This window comes from Ostrinia nubilalis, chromosome 10 (assembly GCF_963855985.1).
Source record: "Ostrinia nubilalis chromosome 10, ilOstNubi1.1, whole genome shotgun sequence".
Lineage (NCBI taxonomy): Eukaryota > Metazoa > Arthropoda > Insecta > Lepidoptera > Crambidae > Ostrinia > Ostrinia nubilalis.
Genome location: NC_087097.1, coordinates 7,437,898 through 7,458,684, shown reverse-complemented (window position 1 = coordinate 7,458,684; position 20,787 = coordinate 7,437,898). Strand labels below are relative to the sequence as shown.

The window sequence follows — 20,787 nt, the reverse complement described above, 5'->3', positions numbered from 1 at the left end:
TAACAAATACTCTAGTGACCGATTTGAGGTAAAAAAATTGGCGTGAATGACCATAATAATAAGAAAAAAAATTCAACAAAGAAATAAAAATGAAAAATTTGGACACACAAATAATATATTTGAAGAGTTTGCTTATTGGTTTGGTAATCATAAAAGTAATTTATTTTCAAATAACCATATCTCTGCTTCGGGATAAAATGGGCCAGTTGAACGCGGTACTTGATCACAGGTAGTAGTACCTACTAGTACTAAGTAACGTACTACTAACTAATACATACTTGTGCTATTAGTATTTTTGTATTTTTGTTTTGGATATTTTATCGAGGAACATCATGTCACGATCAATAGGAGCGAAGCATAAATAAATCTTGAGTTTTGAATAAAGCACCCGTTTAGATAGTTATACAAATATTTTTATTTGTCCTACAAACATTTTTATTTGTCATACAAATGTAAAAAAAAATACAACACAGTTATACAGTTATTTTTAAATGTACTTTGAGTGACAATCAACTTGGAAGACTATTGAAAATAACGTTTTACAGAAATCACTGAGTTTCTTTGTTTTTCTTACAAAAATACATGTGTCTGTTCCAGTCTGCGCTCTGAAACAAGAAAAAAAATACCGGACTGGATGGATCGAACAGATTACGTACAGTCAGCGTCATATAGTTTGTGACACCCAAAGTAGCCAAAAACTTCGCAACACGTCTTTGGAATTAGGATATGCTGTTAACTTTTTGGACACAGGTGTCACGGACTATTTGACGCTGACTGTACATAAATTAATTAATTAATAAATATCTTTGGACAATCTCACACAGCGACATCTAGCCCCAAAGCCAAAGTAAGCAATTAATATGCTTGTGTTATGGGTGCTAGCTTAACGGATATACTACTTACATACTTTTTTAAATACATACATAATATTATACATAGTAACACCCAGACCCAGACCCGTCACAGAAATTAAAATTCATCATTGCAATTTCTTCCCGGCCGGGAATCGAACCCGGGACCTCTCGGCATAGTAGTCCGTTCTGAACCACTGCACCAAACGGCCGACTTAAGAAATTATGTCCACTGTGCAAGATTTATTACAGCAATATCACATTAGACATAAGTGCTAACCTTTCTTTAACAACTAAATCATATAGTTAAACAAATATTTTTATTTGTCATACAAGTTCTAGCTTGACGTGCTGCCCATCGTGCTGCTGGTTGTATAGCAATTGTTTACTTTATTGAGAATCTTAACAGCCAAGTACCTTATTATTATTTTTTAGAATAAGTATTTTTATCTTACTTAAATTAGTTTATAAAACGAGTAAACTGAGCAATTAAATATTTGGATGCAGGCTTCTTCAAACAGGTTTTGGGGTCGTAAAACCAATTTGACCTGCATGCCATCGGAAATGGCCGAGTAATCTTTTAGGCATTTTCCTTGTAGCATTTTGTTTTACTTGTTTTTCTGATGTGTCTACTTACATCAGACTGTCCAATTTTATTGCAAAATAACACATATTACTACTAAATTCCTAAGATGCCGTACATTAGTACTTATTCAGCTTCGGGTGACATCGTCCGTATTGTTCTGTGTAGTTAGGTAGGTAGGCATAAAATAGATGAATCTGTCGTTACTAAGAATACATTATATAAACATTCTAGCTTTAGGTATAATTAATGAAACTAAGGTGACGAGTGACATAATACAAACATCCGTTCGAACGGTATTCGTTCAACTCAGCAATCGGCACGTTCAACTCGACACGCGTGATAATTAAATAGCCTAGTGTGAACCTAGCCTAACAAAAACTCCCAGGTCGGCACGAAAAGGTAGTAAAGTGAACACGCTTGTGAAATGTGAACCAAGAAAGAGTCATTCATGTAGGTAGGTAGCTACAAACGATTCCATGAACTGATTTCAGCAAGATTTACGTACAATACTCCGTTTCCTACCTACCTACAGATAATTTACAGTTCCATTTTCCGTCGTGTCGTCTCAAACTGAACTTCATGGATCATTTTTAAAAGTAGTTAGGTTTTTGTACTTTGCATGATATACATTTTACTTAGATTATTATACGCACAATCGTCAGATTTTACTAAACTTAGATATTGATCACCAAGTTGTTGACAAGTATCAACAACCTATGTGTTATCTGGGGGCGTAGTGGTGTGACTTTACGTCAAACGCATTCAATATCTACTGCGTTAAAAAATGGCATTAAATGTATGATGGATTGTACAGCGTCCCTAGCTGAAACTTTCACGAACTAAAATCTTCTATATTTTTTAACGCAATCGATATCGAATGCGTTTGATGTAAACTCACACTACGTCCGCGTCCCCAGAGGGCTGAGTGTGAGTTTACATCAAATCGATCATCCTCACTAGTGAGCGCGTTAAAAAATATATATGAAAATTTTAGTTCTTGAAAGTTTCCGCTAGGGGCGCTGTACAATCCGTCATACATTTAATTCCATTTTTTTACGCGTTCATTAGTGAGGACGTTTGATGTAAACTCACACTCCACAGATCGCCTAATGACATCGATAAAAATATGACGCTGTTCGTAGTGTTCGTACCTCGCACTCGTAGCTGCAATAGTAGATGAGGTAGCAGCCCATACATTTCGACTTCGAGGGCTTCCCGCAGACATGGCAGGATCCTTGGGCAATCTGTACGACGTTAGGGTTTAGGGACGTCACGTGGGTTATCAGGGGCGCGAAGTGAGGACTCTGCGCAGCTGGTTCCGTTGGCTAGAAAAATAAATCGGTTGTGACCAATAATGTGACCATCCTGTTAGTCAGTTCAATGGTTATCAGACTTGATGTACCGTTCTCCATAAAAACATTATTCATAAACAAAATATCCTCTACATACAAACTTCACACTAATAGGTAGGTACTCGTATTAGAAGGATTTTGTAAAAGTACTCAAAATCAGCAATCGGTGTCGTTTGAACTGAGTTAGTTGCAATCGTGCAACTAACTAAAAACGTATTGACGTTTTTAGAATAACTCCCAGATTTTAGCACTAAATATTTAAATTAATTGTGTATAACTACTCACCGATCCTCCACTGTTAAACTGCAATGGGCTTATAAAGCCACTGTCAGTCGAAAGGGATCGACCGCTCTCTGCAACATTATTTTGTGATACCATCCGTAGATTCTGTTCACATGTTTTCTGTACATTACTAAGGTGATTTTGGTCTCTTGAAACCGGTTGCGGTTGATAATTTCTGTAGTCCTGCTGATGTGGACCATAATATGGATGCAACTCCCTTGCTAAATGAGGGTATTGCCTTGGTAGATCCATATTTCTTGGTGGCCACGAATTCCTATGGTAATTCTGATATTCATGCATGTATTGGTTGTTTGAATTATTATTGATATCATTAGTGACTTGACTTCTATTACCAGTTGCATTAGGAGGAACTACAACCGCATTTGGTGGTGCAAAATTATTATTCACAACATGGCCATTTGCATATTGAATGCTCTGATTCACACGATGATGATGATTCTCTGGCCAATTATAAGTCGGCATTTGATAAGGAGGAGGCGGACGATCTATCATACTTGCAATTTGAGTAATTTGCTTGGTTTGAAGCTGAAGAATATTTGGCTGGACACTAATTCTAACCTCTCGTTCCGGAGGACCTGCGCGAAATATGGGGATGGTCTGCGGCTCTCGATTAACGGCTACTTGAGGACATGTTGACGATTGATCTGAATTATGACTCGTTACTTTACGTTTTTCTCTGCTTCTATTTTTTCTTAATGAATTTGTTAATTTTGATGGTGGTACAACAGCCGGCTGAGAAAGTTGTTTTGTTAGCATGGGATTATTATCAGTATTGGTCTCATTATTTTTCTGCACAGCAAGAGCCGATTGACTGTCCATGAAATTTCTTTTCTGTTTTGTCCAAAAAATTAAATCGTAAAAAAATGGTTGAATAAACTGCGGTGTATATTTCAGTTCTTTTTTGTCTGCAATTTTCATTGTATTATTCAAGAATGCATCGATAAATTCAGTGCTGTTTTCTTGTGCCAATATAACTGATACTACAGCAGAATAAGATAAATGGAAAACATGGGTCTTTATACTATTATATCGTGCTTTTGATTGTTGTATTCGAAAATTGCCATCAACACGATTTCGATATTCATTTACAATTCGAGTGTGTTCTTGAAAAGCATTGATAACCAGAATCAAATGTTCAGACACAGTCTTTAAAATGTCTTGTATATAATTGCTAACTTCCTGAAACTCTTTTCTCATTATGTTTACATCATTATTATTTATTGTTTTTTCTGTGTTAGTATTATTCATATTATTTTCTTCTGAAGAGGGTTTTGCATTTTCAACCACCTCTTTTATCGGTATATTTTCTTCACCGTGAGACTTTTTTGTTTCAGATTGTGTTTCATCACAATCAACAAATTCAGTGGATTTTACTTTTTTCTCTGGAAATGCATCTTCCGTGCTTAAACTGTCGGGTTGTTTTAAATCGATTTTTCTTTTTCTGTCATCACGATTCTCCTGATCCAAATCCTTTGATTCATCAGAGTTTTTTGGTAAATCTTCTTCACTGAATAATATTATGGTATCTTTATCGTCTTCATCACTATCATCATAAAGAATTGTAACCTTCATCTTTTCGCTGAAGTCATAAGCTGCCATATTATTTAAAGTGATTTCTAAAAACCAATAAAAGAAAATAATTAAAACAATATAAAATACTTATTTTGCTTAGTATCATAGTTGCCAATTAGAATACATGCCTTCAACCATGTTGGACGCCTTTGGACAATTTTTCATCAATTCAATCATAAGAGTTCCTGAAACAATACAAATTAAGTGAGTAAATAATGCGTGTAATCAGTTTGAAGGAAACTGATGGGTAGGTTAAAGCCATAACAGACATAGGTACCTATACTCGGCCCAAAGACTCAGGCTTATGTTGGCTTGAGGTATATTATAGGTTCTCTTTGCGTCAAGTACCTATAATATACCTCAAGCCAAGTATGAAAAAGACGTATTATGTTATTGGCCATCCTTATTCATCTCCCATACCTCAATTTCTGCTCGCAAATTATGTGGAATAGGAAAAAACTGATAATGTGAAGTGAGATTTCAGATTTGTAAGTAGGTACTACGTTATAATTATTATTATGTTTGTCATAAAATTTTCAGTTTATAATTTTTCAATTGAAATTGCCAAAGGCATAGCTTGTCAACTGAACATGACCGAACGACTCTTCGAAGTCTTTAGTAGAGGGGTCGACTTTACAAGGCACAATAAGGCTGGGTTGCACCATCTTACTTTAACTTTGACAAACGTCAAAAATCTGTCAAAATCCATACAAAAAGCACCGGTTATCTTCAAAGTTACGGTCAAAGTTAGATGGTGCAACCCAGCCTAAGACTTCTCGTGTTTTATAAACAATCAACACATCATTTATGTATTTCAGCCTCTCTCCCCTCCCCTCGAGTCCCGCGCATTAAAGTAATTCTATCAAATTCTATAGACCCTCGTTTTAAATATTTGCTATTTTACTATTTGGATCTATAGACCTTTTCAGATTTATGCTTTTATCAAAGGTTGTCTAAGTACATACTTAGTAGATAAATAAGTTCGCCTAGTATACTTGTAATACAGTTCATTCAATAATTTATAAGAGACATGCCTTGTACTGTATATCGTAACAGGAAAGAATATTATTACCTGTCTTACAGCATTATTTTGACATAATACGGACATAAATAAACAATGTAGGTACCTACATTGTACATTGTGTGTCACGTTTTCGTTGAGACCGGCTAGGGACGCGATAGTACAATAATTGATTTGCAAGATCATTACAATCAAGTTTTTTTTACTAAATCCCAATAGTCCAATCAGTGGGACCTCTAGGAAAAAAATCTGAAGTCCCATCCATGGGAATAACTCCGGGACTACTGGGAATTGGTTCTCGCCTCAAGGGACATGAGTGAAAACTTTAACAATAGTCTTTCGTAAGACTTCCCATGAAAACACTTGTATTATTATTAGTTTTAAGGAATTTGCGTTGCACAATGCACATGTTCCAACTGAACGATATAGCATAAAAAGGTTTCCAGATAATAATTTTCATATTCCATCTGCAATCTGTCCAGTAGTGACCATATAAAATCAGGTAAGGTAAAGATAGAGACCTCATTAAAGTTATTGCTAGCTCGGACACATAGCCAAACATCTGCAATGGTCCACCTTGTCGAAAGCTTTATAGAAATCTGTATACTAAAGTGCATCTACTTGTATTCGTTTTTCCATACTTTCAAACAAGAAATTAGTATAAACAAAAGGTTGCTTACAATGAAGTGGAGTGTTCGTTAAAATATTTCTTCTTTTTTGCTTCAATTCTTAAAAGTGGACATTATCGCCCGCAGACCAGTTTTTTCGTAGGCGAAATGTCCATTAACCCTTTAAAACGGCGATACACAGAGCAATGCACACAACAGATACCACCATCGTTCAAATAATCCGTCCTGCTACCTTTGTGAGTTCATCGATCCTCCTTGTGGATAGACATCCCACGCTGCGGTTTTCCGGTACGTGTTACTACAGTTTCTATTAAAATATTATTTTAATCGTAATAATAACCGGTGCTTTTTGTATGGAGTTTGACAGATTTTTGACGTTTGTCAAAGTTAAAGTAAGATGGTGCAACCCCGTTTTTTTTTTAATTTTAGGTGGTAAAAATGCATTGAGTTGCATACCCGCCGCTGTGGTAATAAAGGCTCTCCTGTGTGTGGGGCTCTCCTCTCCAGAAGGGAGGGGCCTACCCACTAAAAATGCACCAATATCCATCTTATTGAGCAGAGGCAGGAGCCGGTGTAGCTGAGCCTTATTGCAACCCAGCCTAAGTCTTATAAAATGTCTTTCGTGAGGACTGACATTGTGCCGTCATCGTATCTGGATAACGGACATAATAATAGAGTCACGAATGCAGGACGCAATTTTCTGTCGAGCAGTGCTCCATCGATGCTCATTTCACCAGACAGCTCAGCCTCAACAGATTCGTCGAATATGTTACATACATTGTTGTGTACTTACCAGCTGCCTCTATCTCGTAAGGTACTCTGTGTCTCGTCGCGAAGGATTCGGATTGTTGTTATTGAAACGCAGGTAACCATGACTCACACGCACTCACTACGATGATCTGCGTACGATATAAAACGAGGAGATCGCGACCGGTTCAGGCAGACATTGAACGAGACTGTTTTAGAAAAAAAAATGTCTGACCTGAATCACAAAATATAACAGAAGGTAAACTCATGTATGTTCCTCGCTTTGCATACCTCTCTCGCTCGCACGCTCGGCCGTCGCGCTAGGGTTGTCTTGTCATGTGTTGGGTTTATTTCGTTATGATAGAAAAATGTTACTCTTAATACTATGCAAGAAAGACAATAACAGATATCCACGTATACTTATTTATATTTAGTACGTTATTATAGTAATAGTTTGCAAACAAATACACGAGAAGGAAGTAGTATTTAGTTGAGTGGTTGACACTATTATCCAACTAATATTATAAATGCGAAAGTTTGGATGTCTGGATGTTTGTTGCTCTTTCACGCAAAAACTACTGAACGGATTTTGATGTCATGTAACTTTACAGTATTATTGTTTATAACCCTGAATAACATATAGGCTATAATTTATGACGATCTGTGACAAACTAAATTTCACGCGGGTGAAGCCGCGGGCAAAAGCTAGTTATTCAATAATTCCTAAAACCTCTCTAAAACAATTCGATATTCCTAATAATTGAGTTGGCTTTCAATTTCAATTGAAATTCAAATAAATAACTTACTTACCTCCCCGAATCAACTGGTAATTTAAAAAATGAAAATTCGGTATTTAATGATGAGTTTAAGCAACCAAATACCGAACAATTATAATACGACTTTTTCTGTTCACTCATTTTCGTCAATTTCGCAAAACAAAATAATATCACAGGCGGTTGACCGGCGCGTGACTCAAGCCAACCACAGCGAACGTGTGGCGAACGTCTGTCGCGCTCGCGCCACGTCGCGCTCGCATTCGTCCAAGACAGTCTTGCTAGAGCGGTGTCTATGTGTGCGTGGCTCGAGCGCGTTTAGTATGGAGTTTGTCTTCTGTTATATTTTGTGCCTGAATGTAATGGGGCGTGCACATGTGTTTCGTTCAGGGAGAAAACAACACTTAAGGACTTGCTCCCACGGCAATCCAGTTTCTGTCGTGTTCGTGTGAAATAACCTTTTCCCCGTGAGTGAAAGTATTTTTTTTTAATTAAATTATAATTACGTACTTACCTGTTATTACTAACGTATACTTATGAGTTACTAACTTAACTAAGGATCACGTAGTAGTGAACACCGTACCTACTAGAGAGAGCGTGACTTTATTTTATAGTGTCTCTTCGATGGGTCAGCGGTATGTAGATGACGTAGGTAAACACGATTTTATTAAGTCACTAGCTTTCCGCCCGCGGCTTCGCCCGCGTGGAATTTTGTCTGTCACAGAAAAACTTTATCGCGCGCGTCCCTGTTTCAAAAACCGGGATAAAAACTATCCTATGTTCTTTCCCGGGACTCAAACTATCTCTATGCCAAAATTCATCAAAATCGGTTGCGAGGTTTAAGCGGGAAAGCGTAACAGACAGACAGACAGACAGACAGACAGACAGACAGACAGACAGACAGACAGAGTTACTTTCGCATTTATAATATTAGTTGGGATTATTCTGTTTCTAAAGGTTTATCAATGATGCCACGGAATGTATATCTTGTAAGTAGGTACTATCAATACATACTATATTTTAGCGTTTTCGGTTGATTCATTCATTGACTAGTTTACATGTAGGTATATTATTTGTGATATTGTGCAACTTAACACGTTGAGTGCGAAACCAGGTCTATAGACCTTGTGTACGTCTCGCTTACCGTGCGGCTAAGAAAATTATAGTCTTCCTTGTCGTGCGAAAGGCATAACTTCAATTGGGTCCGGTGTAGGAAAGTGATGAATATATATCTACGATGTATTCTTGAAATAGAATCCAATGATGTACCTACCTTAATACCAGGTTTTTAGACCTGGTACCGCACGGAAGTAATAAAATGTCTTCACAATGCGAAACCAGGTCGAAGCACCTTGTACCCTGCGCACCTGGTACCGCACCCCACGCTAGCTTCGTGCAGCCAGTGTTGCCTCGCATTCGTAAGAAATGCACATGTTGACATGGCGTCAAGAGAAACAAACAAAATCAAAACTGCAAATTGATTATAATTTAATTTGCTACACGATTGCTAATTTAAATAATGTTTTTCGTGAAAAACATTTGAAGTTGTAACTAAATGTTATTAAATAATATGTTTTCTTTAAATATAGCTTATTTAAGTATTTATGCACGTATGTCTTATTTGTAAAATATTTAGACTAAATTATTAAAACATCTTTGTTTTTTACTTTTTTAATTTTTTTATTAAAACTTAATTTAAACTATCGATATTTGTATTTCACATCCCTAGAATATCCACCAGACTTCCCTACTTCAGTGCGGCACAGGGTGCATAAGCCTTGTATTTTGAATATAGCTATAATTTTTATACTAAACAAGTTATTCACGAACGCCTTCAGGTGTATGTCAATAAATGCATTATTATTAATATTCAAAGAAAAAAAACACAATATCTATTAACATGAAGCCAAAAATAAAATTAATATATCTTAAATATTACAAGGTCTTTAAGCCTTGTGCCGCCACAATGTAAGTTTTAATACCAGGTTTACTGACCTTGTACCGAAGGAATGGAAAGTATTAGAAAGTTACTGCCGCAGCAAAGGTGTTAAATATAGTATATGTTAAATATTATTCGCACAAACTTTTACCCCGCCTTTACACTTATAAGTTGCTTCAGTAAAATCCTAATTATAGGCACAAAATATTTTGTGTTATAGGTAACTTATGAGTTACGACTGTACGCAAGTACCTACCTAATAAGAAATTAAGATAAGTGACTTTCAAAGAGTGTTTACATTTTTGCAAAATCTAGTTACTTAGATGAGTAAAACTTGTAAAGTGTAAAAAAGTTACCTTAACTTAATTGTTAAACAAAGTTATGATATAATAAATAAACAAATATTTATCTTCTCTGGCTTTTGTCCAGCAGTGGACGCCATTTGACTCAAATGACGAATATATCTTTCCTCACCAAGAAAATAAAAAAGCTGGTCTGTCACAAACAAAAAACCAGTGAAAGACTGTCAACTTCACTGATAACAGATTGAGTGAGATACAAATGGGTATACAAATCTATGGAAGTAATTTATGAAGGCCGGCGCTTAATAGCCGCATGCACGTGTTGCGACCCTTCGAGTGTACAAAGGGCTTAGTGTGAGTTTTCATCAAACGGTGAGCGCGTCAAAAAATAAAGTTATAATTAAAAAAACTTTTCGCGCATGGAATTTATTCCTCTTTTCTTCTGTTTGCGCTACAAGCTTTCGAAATTATTTGGACCTTGCATACATTTTTTTTGTTTTAGTACAACTGCGTTTCAGAATAAAGCTTGTTTTTAAAAAAGTTTTTTTTTAATTAAAAATAAAATAATAAAAATAATAAATATCCTTGGACATTTAACACTGCGCTTCTAGCCCCAAACTAAGCAAAGCTTGTACTATGGGTACTAGACAACGGATATAAACATACTTAAATACTTTTTTTTTGTTAATACATACTTATTATACATAGAAAACACCCAGTCCAATACAAACAAATATGTTTATGAACACAAATGTTTGTACTGTGCGGGAATCGAACCCGCTACCTCCGGAATAGTAGTCCGTTTCGAACCACTACACCAAACGGCCGACAATTATAATTCTTTTTTACACTTTTTAGTTGTTTATCAATCTCAGGATCCTGAACATCATCTAGCACTAAAGTTCTCAAAAAGCCAAATCCATCGAACCCAAATTCGATGCGATGCGCTTACTAGTGAGCGCGTTTGATGTAAACTCGCAGTCAGCCCACAGACGATAGCACGTCTGACTAATCTGACTACACATTTTTGTGGTGACCACAGTGGCCACAGTGTTTCGCTTGTTGTGCTGTTATCTGTACTTTTCGTCTCAAAATCAAAGGGACGTGTGTTACTTAATTTTAAATGAAGGGTCACCATTGTATTGCTCATATTATAAGTAGAATGCCATTTATCAACTTTATTAAAACCATACAAAGATCTTATTTTTACATGTGTATCAATTTTAATTATTTAATAATATTAATTAATATCGGCAAGCATTTAACAAGATAGGTAATAGTACTTTTGTGTACTCGTACTTTAATTAAATTATCCCAACTAATATTATAAATGCGAAAGTAACTCTGTCTGTCTGTCTGTCTGTTACGCTTTCCCGCTTAAACCTCGCAACCGATTTTGATGAAATTTGGCATAGAGATAGTTTGAGTCCCGGGAAAGAACATAGGATAGTTTTTATCCCGGTTTTTGAAACAGGGACGCGCGCGATAAAGTTTTTCTGTGACAGACAAAATTCAGGTTCAGAAGCCGCGGGCGGAAAGCTAGTTTTCTATAATTATGTATTTTCATTTTTTTTTTGTTTCAAAAAACATAAGTATTTTGAAACTTGAGACTAACTATAAATTCAAAAGTATTTTTTTGCTGTTTCCACTAAATGTGTTATAAGAGTCACCCTTATTTTTTGTTAATGAGCTGCCAAGATAATCGACCCTTCGTAGGTACTTACTACTTGAGAGAACATAAATTAACAAATGACAGTTTAACTCATAAATCGCTGGGCACCGGTATTTTTTGTACAGAAAACAGCACATCATAAACACATTGGTATCCACAGTTGTGATTAAACCTTTTTGGCAACATAATAAAATATCCGTAGTCTCACGCTTCATAAATATACCTATGTATTTATAAATGCAAATAAAAAAGAAAAACAATTGAATATAATAATATCGTGTTTTATGGCACTTTGTCGAGGGAGACCGCAGCTACCTACATCTTCATTTAAAATTTATAGTATTAGAGATCGACCGCGATCTATGTAATAAAACTGACCAATCATTGATGACTTGCTAATTAATTTCCAGCAGAATTTGAAGGCTGAATTGCACCATCTTCTTTTAACAGTAAATATAACAATAACCGGTGTTTTTTGTATGGAGTTTGACAGAATTTTGACGTTTGCTGCACGTGCTTAGATTTAATTTTTAACTAAACTTTAATATTTTTATAAAGTCCTTATCTAAATCAGCAGCATTCCTCATACAATAACGCATCTGAATACAAATTAAATAACGAGCTGATTAATGATCAAAATAAACACTTACTCTTAATGATAAATCCTTTGGATTAAAGTTTAAGATGAACACAATCCTCAACACAACTATCACTACACAAATACATAGAAATCAATTAGGTTACATCATTTTACAAAAAAAAATTAGGAGCACAGTGACACGACCGCTCCTTTTTAAACTGAATGTTTATATGCCGTTGCGCTTGCGCTCGCACAGGCGTCGCACGTGCGAAGGAAGGGAATTACTGGAGTCAGCAGAACAATTGGGGTTCCGCAGTAAAGCTTTTCGTAGATGGCGCAGTGTCGCTCTAAAACTGTCAAACCTTTTTTTTTTAGATTATGGTATGTACCATCAGAATGACCTTCAACAAATGGGATTGCTGCATTTTAACCCGCGTCAAGATAAAAAAAGTAAATTATAAAAAATATTGTTATTGTTTTATTTTTTTGGTATTTTTTTTCTTACTGTTAAGTCGAAATCGTTAGATTAGGTCAAAACTTAAACTTAAACTTAAAAAATATCGGTTAGGGTTCGATGGGCCGCAGGGTTCGTAGATATTTTTTTTTAATTATTAGGTATCGCGGAGTTTTATAGCATTCGTCACTCGCACCCCTTAGTCGCCTTTCAATCACCTTCGTAGATGATTGAAAGGCGACTAAGGGGTGGTTTAAATTTTAATCAGTTTAAAATTGCTAAAAACTGCAACTGATTATAATTTTAAAAAATAAAGAATGTCATTGTTTTCTTATGGCATGGCTCACAAATTCGTTTCTAAAACCGGTCTGCTCTGAGGCCTCCGGTGCCCTACGAGGTTTCATTCAAGCCAGGGTCCGTCACCGGTCACCGACATGGTAGAAATATGCAAAAAAACATGCGAATAAAATACCACACCGTCTGGCGGAATAAATACGCAGTGTGCAATGTGACTTTAACATTTATTTAATGCTACTGCTAGTAACCTTATCTGCTAATAATCCATCTGACGCCATTAACTATAACTATGTTGGCGGCGTGCTCAGATGCCCTCAATGTGCGAGGAGGTTTGCCGCGAAGATCGGCTATGTAAGCGTCTTCGGGGACACCAGCGTCACCAAGACAGCTAGGAGTCGGAGTGGTCGCCATGGCCAAAATCGGTCGGATGGATCATCATCATCATCATTAACCTTATTAACTTTAGATAGTTGCAGTGATGGACATTTCTAAACTAGCTTGTTTGTTAAATAAATAGCTTACTCTCCTAATGTCCAGCAGACTGATAATTATATTGTGATAATGCGAATTTAATGAATTTGTAAATATAAAGTCCCATTTACTAGGACATTTGGTTAACATTCGGTACTATCTGATGTGTGGCGACTACGTCCCAGATATCACTAGATAATTGTAAATACTTACTTCTTGTACAAATTTACAGCTAAAATACTTTGTTCGTTTTAACGTGTCAATTTTAAGGCATGTTAGTTTAAGTAATTTTAATAGTAGTTTTTAACGCATCTGCGCCCTTTAGGGTTTACGACACTAATAAGTTGTTTGTAAGACGTAATACAGTATTGTCATAGTCTTTTCAGTGTTTCGCCGACGTAACATGTGGTCCATTGTTGGTCCATAGAATTATTGCATCCATTACAATAATCTATTACGATTACGTATCTATTACAATAATTCTATGGACCACATGTTACATCGGTGAAAGACCAACAAAAGAAAAAAGAAAAGGCAAAAGAAACGCTAACCTTTGTAATGTCTTTCTAGTTAATTGTTTTATTTTCACTTTGTGTTCTGCTTGCTACCTTCAAGAGCAATCGACCGTTGTGAGGATTAAGGGATGGATAGTTTACAATCAGTCAGTACGCAACCTCGGTACCGGTCGGACGCATTGAAGACTCATCCTCGCTAAGTATCATCAGTTACACAATATAGTTATCGTCTCACCAGTCTCTGGACTTTTATTCTGTACTAGCTTTCCACCTTTGGCTTCGCCCTGAGTTTTCTCAGAAATTATTCGATTTTTTCTCGCCATAAAAACCATCCTTGTACTTCATTGATCCAGGCATTGTTGAGTTATGCGCTAACCAACACATTTGGTATGGTGAAGGTCGCGGAAGGCACCTGGATACGGGCAGCGCAGGACCATCATCATCATCATTTCAGCCATAGGATGTCCACTGCTGAACATAGGTCTGCCCCAATGATTTCCACAATGGCCGGTTGGTGGCCTGCATTTAGCGCCTTACTGCTACCTTTATGAGGTCGTCGGTCCACCTTGTGGGTGGACGACCTACGCTGCGCCTTCCGGTACATGGCCTCCACTCCAGAACCTTGCTGCCCCATCGGCTGTCAGTTCTGCCTGTGGTTCTGCGTACTATGTGCCATGCCCATTGCCACTTCAGCTTGCTAATCCGTTGGGCTATGTCAGCGACTTTAGTTCCTTTACGGAGCGCAGGGCCAGTCGCTGTGGAAATTCTTGGCTTTTGTCCAGAAGTAGACGTCTTTTAGTTTACCCCCGGGAAAAACTGACTTGTTTATTGCCTTCGAAATGTTTACCTGCAATGAGGGCTATCGTTTTAGCGCTTACCAGTTAGGGCCACTGTAGAGTAAGGTCCTGTCACTTGCTAGTAGCGAAGACAGTGGCACCAACTGGTGAGCGCTAAAGTGGTAGGAGGACTATCGCATTTGCACTCATCAAGATGGCGACACTGTAGAGTAAGGTCCTGTCAATCGCCAGGGGTGCCAACTGTTAAGTATAAAAACGATAGCCCTCATTTGAGTACCTACTAGCAACCCGGCGCGTCAATATAAACACAACCTTTATGCAATTTTGTTTTGTCCTATCTTAATTGTTTTGGACAACCTTTCCCACGCCTTCTAAATTGTTTTCCGAATGTTTAGACTTAATGGGGATGAGTCCCAGGTATCCTTTTTTTATAGAGACATGTATAAAAGCTTGGACTCGCCAAACCACATGGTCATTCCATTTCTCATTGTCAAACGGGCTAGTCCTGTAATAAGTTGAACCTACTTCGAACTCCTCCTATATTCATTGATTGAGTTTATTGCGGGTCCAATGACAGTTTAACTTTCCGCCGGGTTAAACTTGATCTTCATTATAGTTGGGTTTTTATTGGCGGTCAAGCTGTAGATTCTGACTACACAGGAGTTGCAGCGGTGGGGAACGACAGGGAATAGTCCCGTTAGTCCTGTAATAAAAAGTGATTAAATACCAAGTGTAGTAATTCTGTGAGTAATTCTACTCACATTTCTTATCTTGTCTTGTGTGGTATACAATATATAGTGTGTTCTATTCTATCTATCTATATGAGGAAGTAAACAGCTTACTTAATGAGTATATTTTGACTTGTATTGCAAATAATATTGAGCTGGGAAAGCAAACACTATAATAGTTTAATTTTGACTAATAGTTTAGATAGTACCATTTTGACAAATACATATAATAAATAATAATTAGGTTATTGTAAATAAATTGATTAAAGACTAAACATAGTCGTCAATATCTCAAACTTAGTGATTAAAAGTGTAAATAAACAAAATCGCGTTGTTTGGACAGCGATTTAGGACATATTTTATTTTTATTTCTCAATATTTAGTTTATGTAGTTCATTAATTCAATAGTTTAGTAAATAAAATTAAGGGGAACGGTTAGACAATGACAAAGTTCTGAATACCTCAGTAAAGAAGTAATTAATTATTAAGGTACTAATCTACACTAATTAAAGAGGAAAGATTGGATTGTATGTTTGTTTTTATTTAGAATCCTTCATTATTTCTGATCTCGCCGAGATAGCAACATACTGGTGAATTTTTTACAGTCTCGATATTTTTACAGGATGTTTTACCCATGAATAATAAACAACTTTCACTACGGGACAAACTCTGAAATCACAAAAAATCAGTTTATTACAAAAGTTCAATACAGATTGATTAGAATGTATCGCACCCTTAATAATGAATGGGCACAACTCCAAAATTCAGTTTTTTGGGAAAAGCCAAAAAACCAATCGGCGGATCGCGGTTTTTTACATAATTGGCTCTAAAATCTTTATTTTATCAGCTACAACTTTCAAATGAAGCATACTTCATCTCTGGTATCTGTTATATAATTTGACATGAGACATTTTTGAAAATATTGATTATGAGTATGTAAAAAAATTGTTTAAAAAAATATTTCAAAGTTAGGCCTTTATTTTACTATTTCTGTTGTTGTGATTTTGGGTATTACTTGTACTTGTGCCCATCTAATTCTTAGGCTGAATTGTTTTATATGGCATATTCCCTAATATTGCTCTCTAATATTTAAAAATAAGTGTATTATTCGATTTTTATATTGATTTACGCCCAATAACATTGGGGACAGTTATTGTGCGGTATAGTAGCTTATAGCCAATTCAGTATAAGAGTAGGGTGCTGAATACTAGAAAATTATTAGATATGTCGAATTAGATTAAAATAAAGACTATTAGCTATTTCTCTGAGAAAACCGACATGAAAATACTAATTTTATGCATTCAAAATATTTTTACTTAGATAGATAGGGACTCTAACCCTATAAAAAATATGCTTTTTATCAAATAAAGAAAAAACCTACAAAAACTTTTTCTGTAAGGTTTTCTGTTATGGATTTGTTCAGGATAATCACTTATTAAAGTCCAACAGCCAGTACCTTGGTATCTTTTTTCCACTATCCTGCTGTCCTGGTGGAAGGAACCGTTCTCCTTATCCCTTACTATAATCACCCACATTATGTGGGAATCAGTTCAAATGGCTATTGTAAAAAATACAATTTAATACTCAAATTGGCGTGTGTAATTTTTGAAGGATTTTAGCAACCAATTTTGAACACAAGAATATCTATTCTGGTGTTCTAACATTCCCCAAAAAATATTTTACTACTAAAGCACCTTAGCCATGCTTCAGATTCAATTTGTGTTATATGGTTTACAAATACAGTCTTTTATAAGTGCACGGATTTGCAGTCCATCGAAGATAGCTGCTTTTAATTTTTCCGTACTCATCATCATTTTGCTTTTGATCATTTTAGTGATTAGAAAGCTCAATACATATCTTTGGCCCTCCAAATAGAAGCCCTTTACGTCCTGCTTGACTTCAGTATTGCAAAGAGTCTAGGTACACAAGGTTTACGACGATATTGGACACCCAATATTTATTATTTTGTAAAATTTTAATCCCAGAGTATGCTTGGTTTGTTATCACAAACTCCGTGATCTTTTTTCTTTGCTTTTGTGTACAATATTTGCCACATATTAATAAAAACTGGTGTTAACACAAGATTACATTACGAACTCATATTTTTAAGACAAAAAGCACTTTAGAACTTAAATTTAGACAAACTGAAAATTTCAAGGTCTAATAGCTGATCAGTAAAATTGTAGTAACTTAATACGTGAAAAGATAATTTTAAAACAAATTCGATGTATCCTCAGTCCTCAGAATCTGAGTGATTAATTAGCATCAATTTATGTGACCGTAATAAATTAAAGAATATAATTATAAATTATAACACTAACATATTAAAGTAATTCACCTTTTGGCTGACTAGTGCGTTTATTCATGAAATAAACAAAGAAAAAAGCCAACCCGAGCCCCGAGTGAACGTTAATAATAGCCTTAACACGTAGGTATGTCTCTTATTTTATAAATCATTAGTTTATTTGTCGGGAAGTATTTCATAACCACCGCTTTATTTCTTAGCATCGCGATAAAACATTCTATAGGCTCCTAATCAACCAATAGGTATGAAAATTAATACCAAGAAGCAAATTACTTTTATAGGAGAGTTGTAAATTTAACTACAAACACCCATCCATGGTCCGCCTAACTAAAGTTAAAGTTATATTTTATAATTTTCTATGATTAACGGGACTTTATCAATGTAATAAAAATGAAAATGTAACATATTATTAGAAATATATGGAATTAATTAGACTTAGCTCACTAACACTTACTTAAAAGTTTGTCACACAAAGGCACAACTCCAAATTGGACCACAGTCGCGGGGGCCGGATTCGACAAATATCGGCATGTCTCTGATTCAGCCCTTCTAGCGGGAAGATAGATGAAAGTATGGAAGGGGCACAAAATGTAGAACTCTTTTATCTGATCATTGTTTTCGATTTCTGTGAAAGCCATCTTGTAGAACTGACGAAAATATGCCTCTCTAGTACAAAAAGTAAAAAACCAAAAATTTTGAGTTGTGCCCCTATATTATTAAGGGTGCGGTATGTGAAACAGCCGTTTTTTTTGGGACTTAGGAGTTGGTCCCTAATGAAAGTTCCCTGTAAAAATATCGAGACGGTAGCAAAAACATCCAGCAGAACACCCAAATCTTAAAAGAAGCTTAATTTTGGAAGCCTAGCTTTATCTGCCCGTTATTTATTTATGACTGGCTGGGTCCGAAGCGCGTCCCTTTAATGATGCCTTAAAATGGAGTAGGCACATGCCTTCGCATAATGCGAAATGCAAATATTTGCAAATGACCTTTCTTCACATAAGTGATAAATAAATTATTTAAATAAACAATAGTACCTACCTATACCTAGATATAACACATCTGGATAGTTCATTTCACGTGTCTATTTATTGTCATTTTACAGTAAACTGACCTACCTACTGAAAAATTGTAATATGATGGGATGGCATGGATTACCTAAATCAATTGTCTTGATTACAGTAAAATCGTCTATTAAAGTTAAAGTTTCTTAATTATATAATTATCTATCTAAATCTACCACAAAGTAGTGCGATTTGAATCTCCTAGCACTGTAGCAATCTAAATGTATTTAAACTAATGTCTTTAAAAAGAAGATAAGTTCGAACAACATTGAACATCCTCTAACCGTCCAAAACTAGTGACCACATGTTTACTTATTATCGTATAGCCAGAATTGGTGCAAACCATAGTAATCATAAAAGTAACCATTCGTTTAATCTAATGGCAACATGATACAGGTCTAGTTCGGCAAAGATAACGAACCTTATTGGTTTGAGATAAAAGCCATATTGAGATGATATGGGATCGTAAACGTGCGAAACGTTTTGTTCAAGATTTTCAGGTTTTCAGTCGAGCCCGATCCGCCTCAGACACAGCCGCTTTTCTGGCTCCGGGAAAAACAGTCAAGTTTTCCGCGCGGTTTTCAACATTACAAACACTTTTCGTATATCTTTTATATTAATAATAATATACATAATTCGTACTTACTCTAGTCCATTTGAAATTATAGGTAACCAATTAAGTTCACGGTATTCAATTATCAGAATCCTTAATGATTCAGTGCAAATATTTATATCAGTGAATTTTTATTAGTTTTAAAATAAAAATATTTTAAAATCAATTCATCTTTACCTACTAATATCAGTCACGAGTTCTAAACTGTAATGAAATCATGAAGGGTGAGTAATAATGAATCTTTCATAATTTTCCGCCTTATTATCATCGCCGAACTTTGAAAAATAAAATAAGAACTTAATATAAAGTTTTAATAAGATGTTTCTATTAACTTCAAAAAGGGACACACTAAATCAATTTAAAACTAATTACTAATTTAGTTTTAAATTGATTTAGTCGGATCAGTGAACAATTCTTGAAATTTTTCCATGTTGTATTATTTATTTAGACAGTACCAATTTATGTTAATTTCAAATGAATGGGTTCGCTTCTTAGGCTTATTTCAAACCGTAAAACGCCTGATGATGTTTTTAAGTTAATTCATTGTTTTTGTTTAATGACTACTTTGGGAGTTTCCAATATGCATAATAACCTCGGAGGTTTACACAGATTATACCTACGACTATTGGTGCGGTAGACTATTAGTGCAAAACAAAGTGTGGCTAATCTCTTCTAACGTATACTCAAACACAATTTACTAGGTAAACTTCCTCTTAATGCAATATATTAGGTACTTGGCAAACACATAACGTTAACCAAAAATATATCTTAAATCTTTGTGGCCATTGCCACAACCATTGCCATTTCTAAATGATTTGATTATTGTCCTCACCGCATATCCCGACTTACTTTGAAGCGAGTCATACCATAGACAAAACAAAGGACAATGACCAAAAATGTATGGAGTGTGGTCCAAATGTCCACCACTAACGAGACCTATGTAGTAAAATAGTCTACTAAATACTGATTCATTATAACCAAACCGGAATCAAAAATATGCTGTCAGTAAAAAGTTATGACTGAATGAAAAGTCATGTTTTTTACCTTTTGATCTGAAAAATGTTCTTGATATCATTCTACCCATCGCACATTTTGGATTAATCTATGCATGTTATGTCATGTCGCTTAGTGTGCCGTGTTAGATTCTCACTAAAAGAAAAAAAATAAACTCAGAAGAAAGACAACAATATTGGAATTATGGTAGGGTGGTCGCTGCTCC

At 35.6% G+C, this 20,787-nt stretch overlaps 2 protein-coding genes across 2 annotated transcripts in view; one reads left to right on the top strand and one right to left on the bottom strand.

Annotated features, from left to right (window-relative positions):
• Positions 1-391: 391 nt before the first annotated feature.
• Positions 392-4,699, bottom strand: LOC135075557 (probable basic-leucine zipper transcription factor S). Its single transcript, XM_063969976.1, has 3 exons — positions 3,075-4,699; positions 2,589-2,762; positions 392-605 (listed from the first exon to the last, which is right to left on the bottom strand). The coding sequence occupies exons 1-3, from the start codon at positions 4,689-4,691 to the stop codon at positions 549-551; spliced, it is 1,848 nt and encodes a 615-aa protein (XP_063826046.1). The 5' UTR covers positions 4,692-4,699; the 3' UTR covers positions 392-548.
• A 14,775-nt stretch (positions 4,700-19,474) lies between these two features.
• Positions 19,475-20,787, top strand: part of LOC135075102 (protein singed wings 2) — a 66,744-nt gene continuing 65,431 nt past the window's right edge. Inside the window, exon 1 of the mRNA XM_063969440.1 lies at positions 19,475-19,792. Coding sequence (XP_063825510.1) covers positions 19,786-19,792 — 7 coding nt within the window. The 5' untranslated portion in view covers positions 19,475-19,785. The remainder of the gene's footprint in view (positions 19,793-20,787) is intronic.

Coding starts and splice junctions, on each gene's coding strand:
- LOC135075557 (XM_063969976.1), bottom strand. CDS start 4,691: ATGGCAGCTTATGACTTCAGCGAAAAGATGAAGGTTACAATTCTTTAT. Junction 2,763..3,074: donor AGTTTAACAGTGGAGGATCG/GTGAGTAGTTAT, acceptor TTATTTTTCTAG/CCAACGGAACCAGCTGCGCA. Junction 606..2,588: donor ATTGCAGCTACGAGTGCGAG/GTACGAACACTA, acceptor TTCTTGTTTCAG/AGCGCAGACTGGAACAGACA.